The sequence below is a fragment of the Lepus europaeus genome, chromosome 19 (genome assembly GCF_033115175.1).
Source record: "Lepus europaeus isolate LE1 chromosome 19, mLepTim1.pri, whole genome shotgun sequence".
In the NCBI taxonomy this organism is placed as follows: Eukaryota; Metazoa; Chordata; class Mammalia; order Lagomorpha; family Leporidae; genus Lepus; species Lepus europaeus.
Window position 1 is genome coordinate 2,323,645 of NC_084845.1, and position 9,678 is coordinate 2,333,322.

A 9,678-nucleotide genomic window follows, 5' to 3' on the forward strand; every position below is an offset into this window, starting at 1 on the left:
CCTCCCAGTTTTCTACTGAAAACAGTTTTAAGACTTTTCTTGCTTTGAGATGGAACATCCTGTTGTGTATGCACTGTTTGTTTTCTCACAATTTGTAGCCATTGCATTAAGAAAATCCAGGGGCTGCCATTGTGGTGTAGCAGATTAAGCCATCATCTACAGTGGTGGCCTCCCATATGGGTGCCAGTTTGAGCCCTGGCCACTCCACTTCCTTTTTTCCAGATAGTTATTTTTTTATTTGAGAGGTAGGTTTACATACAGTGAGAAGGAGAGACAGAGAGAAAGGTCTTCCATCCGTTGGTTCACTCCCCAAATGGCCATATTGGCTGGAGCTGAGCCAATCTGAAGCCAGGAGCCAGGAGCTTCCTCCGGGTCTCCTGCATGAGGAAGTGGCCCAAGCACTTGGGCCATCCTCTGCAACCTTCCCTGGCCATAGCAGAGAGCTGGAAGGAAGTGGAGCCACCGGGACTGGAACAAGCACCCATATGTGATGCTGGTGTCGCAGGTGGAAGATTAACCTAATTTACCACAGTGACAGCCTCTGGATTTTGAATTAATGATGCAGAGTGAAATTGGGTGTGGAGAAATGAGACCCCAGTGTCTGTTGCATAAAGAGGTCTGCAGTTGCCGGAGACAGAGCCAGAAAACCTGACTGGCCCTTTGGCACATTCAGCTCCCTCTTCCCCATCCTTCATTCTGCCACCAAGATGATGTTGATGTCGTAATGACTGTGCCTGGCTCACAGCCCTCGCAGGCTCCTGTACACCATGGAAGAGAATCCTAGAGCCTGAATGTAGCCCAGTAGGAAATACCAATTTGGTCCATCTTCCCAGCAACATCTCCCATCTCTTCCCTTCTCACTTTGCAAAACTGTAGTGAGATCATGTTCTTGTGACTCTGTTCTTTGGGGAAAGGTGTTTGATGCACCAGAAAGACCATTCCTCTACTCATTTTCCTGGTCAGCCTCGCACAGATAGATACCCACAGTGCAATTTTCTCTGCTATCCCTGTACTTGGTAAATCAAATTAGTGGATTTGGCCCTAGCTGAATAAGAAAATATGTGATTTCTCATTAGATGTGTCATCTTTACTGCACACTTGGTTACCCTGACATTTGATCAAATATTACTCTGAGGTTTCTGGTTGGTTGTTTTAGATGAAGTGTGGAAGTTGGTGGACTTTGAGCAAAGAACGTTTCCCTTGCTACTCTGGCTGGGTCTCCTGTAGTCAGTGGAAGGTCTGAATTGAAAACCAAGACAGGAGACTTTGCAGCAGGCAGCTCTGGAATCTCATCGACAACTTCAGCAGGACACTAGACAAGGCCTGCAGCCTTGGCCTTCCTGAGTTCTGAGCCTCCTAGTCTACCCTGCAGATGTTGGACATATCAGGCCTCATAATGGCACAGTCCAATTTCCTGTACTCAAGCACATTTATCTGTGATGTCACACATAGGATAGTGGTCCTGTGGCTCCTGAGGTCAGGAGAAGGGGGAGTGTGGAAAATAGGTCAGAGGTGAGAAATGTGTATTGAGTAAAGGAGTAAGTCTGATGCACACAGGACGACCACAGCTAACAACACTCTATACCGGAAAAGTATTATTAGAGCAACTTTTAGCTGCTTTAGTGGTGCACACACAGGGAAACACAACTACACACATGATGCATATGTGACTTTGCTTGACTCTAGTCATTAGTTCACTTTTACAGCCATATCAAAATATCATATTGTGCTATTTGAACATGTACAGTAAAAGCAATGGAAAAGTAACTTATGTGACAAGAACTAGAAATTTAATTTATGATATTAAAATTAAATTAACACAGTCAAAAAGAAAAAAGCCTACATGTTATTAAGGTGAAAAGAAAGGAAGTTTGAGTGTTCTGAGCCGTTACAGAAAGAAAGGAGAGCCTCGTGTCCAATGAGAAGGTGCAGTGTTCCGCTCTATATCAGTCCTGAGAACTGGAGTGGTGTGCTTAGATTGAGCCCTTGCTTTCATTTTACAAAACCCGGGAGTTAATGCACAGTCTGCTTATGGTCCCCTAGACCTTGCTTTCTCCTTTATTCCTCGTAAAACGTTCCTGTTCGGCCGGACCAGAAGGATGTAGCACTTGGGGGCAAAGATGCAACCCAGGAGTCCAGCACTGGAGGCCAAGATGGAGAAGACCTCCACAGCCACCATGACCTTCCCCTTGGTGCTATTATACACGGGAATGAAGGTCACCCACACACTACAGAACACCAGCATGCTGAACGTCAAGTATTTGGCTTCATTGAATGTATCAGGCAGACTCCTGGCCAAGAAAGCCACTGAGAAGCTGCCCAGAGCCAGGGACCCCAGGTATCCCAGCACGAGGTAGAAGAGAGTGGCAGAGCCCTTGTTGCACAGGACCAGGAGCTGCTGAGGCTCAGCATGTGTGTCTGTGTCAATGAAGGGAGGACACGTTCCCAGCCAGATTCCACAGAGCACCACTTGGAGGAGGGAGCAGATGGGAATGACGGAGTTAGGTGCCCCAGACACCAACCACTGCCTCATCCTCTTCCCCGGTGCCGTGGCCTTGAACGCCAGGACCACGGTGATGGTTTTAGCCAAGATGGTGGACACAGCCACTGTGAACACGATGGCAAACGTGGTCTGCTGGAGGATGCAGGTGGCTGTGTTGGGACGGCCAAGGAAAAGCAGGGAGCAGAGGAAGCACAGACAGAGGGAGGCGAGCAGGGTGTAGCTGAGGTTGCGGTTATTGGCCTTGACTAGGGGAGTGTTTCTGTGCTTCACAAACAGCCCGAGTACCAGAGCAGTGAGCACAGAGAAGCAAAGAGCCACCCCGGCCAGTGCTGCTCCTAACGGGTCTTCATAGGCCAGGAACACCACGACCTTGGGCAGGCAGCGATCTCGTGCAGGATTTGGGTACTGGTCGTCTAGACAGCGCACACACTGCTCCACATCTGGTGAGACAGGCAGGGCATTATTTGGCTGGAAGTGATTCTCTGCATTCACTCATCCCAGTCACGGAAAATATTCATATTTATCTCTGTTGCCATAATAGACACCAACCCGAGATTATTGCAGAGTATGTTTTCATGTCAGTTTCCACCCCTCTCTCTTTTTTTCTCTCTTCTGTCTGTCTATCTGCTCTCTCTCTCTCTATCCCTCTCTCTGACTTCCTTTTTCTCTCTCTCTCATTGAGCACATGCATGTACTCTCTCCCTTGCTTGGTAATAGCAATAAAATTCCCTTTTCCCCTTTGTGATTTGCTTTTATGTTCAAAGTGTAGTTTTCTGTATCACAATAAAACCTTCATCTATACGTATGTTGCTCAATGACCATGAGTAAATCTGGAAATCTGATGCACACATGATGACTACAGCTAATAATACTCTCTACTGCAAATGTGTTGGTAGAGTAACTTTTAGCTTCTTTTGTGGTATACACACAGGAAAACACAACTACGCATATGATGCATATCTGAAATCCCTCAGATAAATTAGGATATTCATGATAACTATAAAACACTTCAGAATATGAATACAGAGGTCATAGGGGTGTCAAAAGGCAAGAAAGAAACAGTGTCTCAGATTTAACATACGTTTTCACATGACATGTGACAATAAATGTCCCTCTATGAACGTGGTCTGGGTTAGAGTCCTCTTGTTATCCTTCTGATTAACCTTCTGAAAACTTTGTCAAGTCTCACATGTTTGTTAGGATGTCACAGTGGACACCTTTAGATGACAGGAACTGATAACATTTAATTTTGAGTCTTCTTGTCACTAAATAGAGTATCATTTTAGCAGTTCACCCCTGTTTCACTCGCTTCCATTTATTCTATTCTTTTATAGGCATTAGCAAATTTTGGTAATCTTCATTTCATGCTTGAAGTTACTATAGGAATGTTTCTTGGTATCAGCGGAATCACTGCTTTTTGCAATAATTAATATCAAGCGTATTTTTTGCATAAATTGAAACTCTTAGTTACTATACTGATTAGCTACCTGGCAACCTTACTGAAGTCTAATATTAATTTTAATGGTACTTAATTATAAGGCAGAGAGAGAAAGAGATGGCAAGAGACACATAAATGGGAAGAGATAGAAAAATAAGGAGGGAGAGAGATTTTGCCCTCTGCTGGTTCATTCCCCATAGCCCGACATTGCCAAGGACAGAACAGGCCAAAGTCAGGAACCTAAAAGTGAATTCAGATCTCTCAGATGGGTGGCAGGGATCTGAGTATCAAGTAATTACCTATTTCCTTCCAGGGTATGCATGATAGGAAACAGGGGTTGGAGGCAGAAGGCATCATGCCAGAGCTGGTCAAGCTGCTGCCCACAATGCCAGCATGCTATATGAGTGCCTATACCAGTGCCAGCTGCTCCACTTCCAATCCAGCACCAGCTAATGTGCCTGGAAGATCAGAAGAAGAGGACTCAAGTAATGGGCGCCTGGCACCTGCATGGGAGACCTGGATGGAGTTCTAGTCTCCAGGCTTCAGAGTAACCTAGTCCTGACCCTGATGGAGTGAATCAATGAATGGAAGGCTTCTTTCTTTGTCTCTCCCTCTCCTTCCCTCTCTGTAACTCTGCTTTTCCAGTAGATACAGAAATTTTAAAACACGCACAACAGCACAGAGCTGGATTGGAAGTGGAGGAGCTGAGACTGGAACCAAGCATTCTGGTAGAAATGCAGACATGTCAACATGAGTTAGCAGCTGTGTCCGACAACCACTGGAGGTCTCTCTCTTCTCTGCTACTTCTTTCATTTAGACTATTTTCCCATGGCCAATCCCAACATCATGATTTCTAGCTGTGGACACTGGGAGAGTAAGCAGTCTCCAGCACTCTCTGTTCCCATTCAGGTAAGCTTACATGTGTTCTGTGGGAAGTGCTGGGACCTGTTGTAGGGGGAAGAGAAGAGTGCTGGGATAGGCTGCTTAAAAAATAAATTAATAAAAACAGGGACTGTTGTACCGAGTGCCTACAGTCATGACTACACAGAGCTGAGCAACGGGGATGAAACAGGCCAGAGTTTGGATTCACTTGCATCCCTCATGAGCAATATGAGTGAGCAGTGCCAAGGGCAGTCAGGCTGAGATGGTTCTGGGAAGTCTTCAAGCCCTCAACACATGATCTACGCTAAGCTCTCTGTCTCTAGACCCCAACAAATTTCAAATTTGCATCTCATGCTATGCTGTTGTGGTACTCCTAAACCCAATTAAATTTAATTTAAATTAACCAAAACTACAGAGATTTTAAATTCTGTACCTGTCTCATTAGAAATCTCATTCTCTGGACAAGGGGTACAATCGAAGCAACAGGCAGCCTGTCCCTCCTGGTGGGTTTTCCAGAATCCTGGGCCACAGCTCTCACTGCACACAGATTTGGGAATCTAAAACAAATCAGAGAGTCTTGAGAAGTGTCTTGATGGTCATCTGATTCTGTTCCCACTGTGCTTTTTCAGAATGTCCAGGTGGACAAGAAATCGGCACACTCCATTCGTGGCCTGGGCACTCTGTTTGATCAGGCTACACTCAGTTATCCACAGGGAAACATTTTCTTGGACATTCAGTGGAAATCACCAGAGTAAGGAAAATGGCAGTGCAGAAGGGAAGTTGGCATTCACTTATGTACTGCTCTGCCATGCTCTCAGGACCTGCAGAATTCCCAGCATGGAGCTCTGTACTGAGATCTCTCTGTAAGCACAAACTGGCATAGCTGTGGACAAGACTCATTTACTTATTTGAAAGGCACATTTACAGGGAGAGAATTAGGAAGGGAGGGAGAGATGGAGAGGGAGAAGGAGAGGAAGAGGGAGAGGGAGAAGGAGAGGGAGAGGGAGAGGGAGAGGGAGAGGGAGAGGGAGAGGGAGAGGGAGAGGGAGAGATGTTCCATACTCTGGTTCACTCCCCAGACATTTGCAATGGCCAGAGCTGATAGCCAGGATCCAAAGCCAGAAGCCAAAGCTTCTTCCGGGTCTCCCACAAGGATCAGGGGCGCAAACACTTTGGCCATCTTCTGCTATATGCCCATGTGCATTACCAGGGAGCTGGATTGGAAAAGGAGCAGCAGGGACTTGAACTGACTCCCATATGGAATGCCAGTGCTGCAGGTAGCACCGGTACCCCCTATGCCACAAAGTCAGTCACAGACCTGATATTTCAGCTGTGCAACCAACCTCTTTAAACTCCACATTCCACTCTATCATCTCCTCAGATATGGAAAGACGGTGACCATGTGGAGCCCATGGTGAAAACTTTCCAACCTTCACCTGGAGTTGAAGGCCTTGAGGGAAATTCCAGTAGTTGAGAATGTCATAGTCTTTCCTAGAAACTTGTTCCTGATCCAGATTCACTTCATCACCAACACTGTTGTTAAATTTGATGTTCTTCAGAAAGGAGTTAAGCTTAAAAAAAAAAAGAAAGAAAGAAAGCACACTTACATAATCGTGTATTCAATTTAGATTGAGGAATCGCTGATTAGAGTCAAAGTATTGAAGCTCATCAGAATTATTGCTTTAAAATATTTCTGTTAAAAATTGTTAAAATTATAATTATTAAATTGATATTACATTTACAGCACATGGTTAAGGAGACTATGTATAAAGTACACTATACATCATATATGTGTCTTGTGTATTACAATACACAGTATGATAGTGGAAATATTTCACAATTAAAACTATATTGTTATCCTTAACTGCTAGAAGCTCATAATTGTGATTTCTGTGTAAACTGGCTCTTTGTGGAGAAAACAAAGTTAAAATGACATCTTGGTGGGGTCCTTAATCCAGTCTGGCTGGTCTCCTCAGAAAAAGAGGAAGTCTGGACACAGTGTACACACAGGAAGACACTGTGAACACACAGGGGTAGCATAGCCTTCCGCAGGTCGAAGGGGCTGACCTCAGAAGAAATCAACCCTACTGACAACTTGGTCATAGACTTCAACCACCGGAACCGTAAGACAAGAAAATTTTTCTTTAAACTACCCAGTCTATACTATGAAACATTAATATGATCACTGTATATGGAATTCAGAAACATCTCTATAATAAAGTTAAATCCCTCACCACCCACTTATTAGAGTTTGGTTGCCTTCTGTGCAAGTTTACATCATAACATTTATGGCCTAAAACACGTGCAGAATTCCTTAAGGTCAGTTTTGTTTATTAGCCTTGTTGACGCCTGGCATCATGTTGCCATGAACAGACTAGCTTCCCAGCTTCTGTAATGCCATTCAGTGTAAAATTGCTCAGTGCTAGAAGAGCTATAGATGTGGCACACTGAAAATGCCAGGGAATAACGGCCACACGTGCTGCGTACTTTGTAACAATAGAGCTCGCTGTCATTCCCATCAAACCCCAAAGCAATTCACCACATAGCTAAGTATCAGCACAGCCTCTGTGTTGTGACATGTCCACAAGGAACACGGGAAAAATGCCCAGACAAGATACAGTACCTGCCAGGGGTACACCGTCAACCCATCTCCATTCCTCACTGGCTGCACCTCTACCCGCTGAAGAAGCATTTCATGAAGGGTGTGGGCCACAGCATGCACGGCGTTGTAGATGTGGTAACTCCCTTCAGACATGCTCATGTCAAAGACGTGCACTGGCAGATCCTCTAGAGAGAAATTCACGGGACAGCCCTGCAACGTCTCACAGTCGGACATTGAAATCGAGCAGGGGAAATAGAGATACCAAAATTTACTGAGGTAAAAGTTTTCTGGGTACTTAGAAGGATTGACTGTCTTGAGAAAATGCTTGAAACCAGGGATTTCATCATGGGAGTGTGAAAAACTCAAAGTCCCATGGAATGTGTTCATCATGAGTTCATCCTCACTGGTGATGAAATCCCATTGTGATGTCGTGATCCACACTTTCCACGTCACCAGGATCCCGTGTCTCGAGAAGCTCAGGCTCATTAATGAGTTCGTGTCACCGTAAATGACCACCACGTTTGCAGTTGATTCTAGGATTCTGTAGTGGTAGTGCCAATCAAGTGATGCATACATCCTGCCCATGACAGAGAGCATTTCCACAAAGGCCACACAGACCTCATTCTTGTTCATTTCATCTCTTATATCCCACAGGAATTGAATGCCCCTGGTGTCCTCAGAGATGACCAACCCCACCCAGGTCCAGTGGAAATGCACCATCAAGGACACCATGCCCAGGGCCACAGATGATTCCCTGGAAACCATCTGGTAGGTAAACTGAAGATTTTCTCCCAGAATTTGATCAAAAGGACCATAGGTGAGCTAGAGTGAGAATGAAGATGTGGTATCAAATGAGTTCTATGGAAGCAAGACCTCAGAATGTATGCAGGGATGCACCACACTGCATGCACACCCTTGGCTCTGAGAAGATTTCACTCAGTTATTGCTGGATATAGATTCAAGGAAGTGTTGGAAGTCAGTTAACAGGACTTCACTCTCCCTGCGAGGGTTCTCTGGAAGACTGAGAGAGCTTTGCAGTTCAGCACTTCAAGGTATGACAGTGCATAGCCAATTATTCCTTGCTGCCATTTACCCCTATCCTCCTCTCCACCAGGAATGCTGTGGTGGGGCAGCTGTATGTGTGCCTGTTTGATTCCTGGCTGCTCCACATATGAACCAGCTCCCTACTAATGTGCCTGCAAAAGCAGGGAAAATGGCCCATGTCCTTGGGTCCCAGCCATCAAGCTGGGAGACTCAGCAGTAGCTCCTGGCTTCAACCTGTCCCCAACATGGCTGTTGTGGCCGTTTGGGGAGTGAACCACCAGATGAAAGTCTCTCTCTCTCTCTCTCTGTAGTGTTCTCTCTGCCCTTCTCTGTAACTCTGCCTTTCTAATAAGGCAATATATAAAAGGAAAAGGCCAATGAAGACACACACACTAACATACACAGTTATATTCTGGAGCTATGAAAACACATAAACCCATTCACTCCTTTACACTTTAAGCCACCTAAGAAGGCACCTGAAGAGGAAAGATATTTTTTCCCCTTACCTGAGGGAATTTGTAGAGTTCCAACAGCGTCCCTATCTGTGCTGAAATCGCCCCTGTGTTTCCTGTAATGGCTGCCACAGACTTGCTCTTCCTCACACAGGAGTAATTAGGAATGGCCTTGCCCACTGCAGACAACCAGGTCAGGGTGCTCTCCAGGGTCTTCCATTCACTATGGATGGCGTTGTAGAGATCGAATCCCAGGGACACGTTGGGTAACAGGTGTGGGTTCCTGTTGACCTCTTCAATGGCAAATATAAAGGCCAGAAGATACTGGTAACTTTTAGGTTGTAACCTGCAAGGAGTGCATACCCAGACCTCACAAACAAGTTCACACCTTGTTCTTTGGAAACATCTGCTGTACACTCAACTCTCATTCCAAGAAAATCAATGCAGTGTTGGGGGCATAGTGGAAAATGATTAAAACTCACAAAAGGAGAAATGCCTTTACCAGATGCACTATGATAGTTATGAATTGGAGAGAATATTTGATATACTCCAGCCCTCACATTAAAGGTAAATGTGTGTAGAATTACTTAAAAGTGCAGTAAAATGGCCTTAAAAACTTCTTTTCCTTATGAAAACTCTAAGCAAATTCAGGCTAGAAGGAACATTCTTCAACCTAATTAAGGCAATTTACAACAGACCCAAGGCCAGCATCCTATTGAAGGGGGAAAACTGGAAGCATTTCCACAGAGATCTGGAA

At 45.1% G+C, this 9,678-nt stretch overlaps 1 protein-coding gene across 1 annotated transcript; it reads right to left on the reverse strand.

Annotated features, from left to right (window-relative positions):
* Positions 1 to 2,029: 2,029 nt before the first annotated feature.
* On the reverse strand, positions 2,030 to 8,205 carry LOC133748663 (vomeronasal type-2 receptor 116-like). Its single transcript, XM_062177595.1, has 4 exons — positions 7,447 to 8,205; positions 6,167 to 6,394; positions 5,257 to 5,380; positions 2,030 to 2,943 (listed from the first exon to the last, which is right to left on the reverse strand). The coding sequence occupies exons 1-4, from the start codon at positions 8,188 to 8,190 to the stop codon at positions 2,030 to 2,032; spliced, it is 2,010 nt and encodes a 669-aa protein (XP_062033579.1). The 5' UTR covers positions 8,191 to 8,205.
* Between the last annotated feature and the right edge of the window lie 1,473 nt (positions 8,206 to 9,678).

Excerpts from the sequence above, each read along its gene's own strand:
- LOC133748663 (XM_062177595.1), bottom strand. The coding sequence starts at position 8,190 with ATGGTTTCCAGGGAATCATCTGTGGCCCTGGGCATGGTGTCCTTGATG. Across the intron at positions 6,395-7,446 it reads TGACGGTGTACCCCTGGCAG|CTTAACTCCTTTCTGAAGAA; the intron begins GTACTGTATCTT and ends TTTTTTTTTAAG. Across the intron at positions 5,381-6,166 it reads GGAATGTGGAGTTTAAAGAG|ATTCCCAAATCTGTGTGCAG; the intron begins GTTGGTTGCACA and ends GATTTGTTTTAG.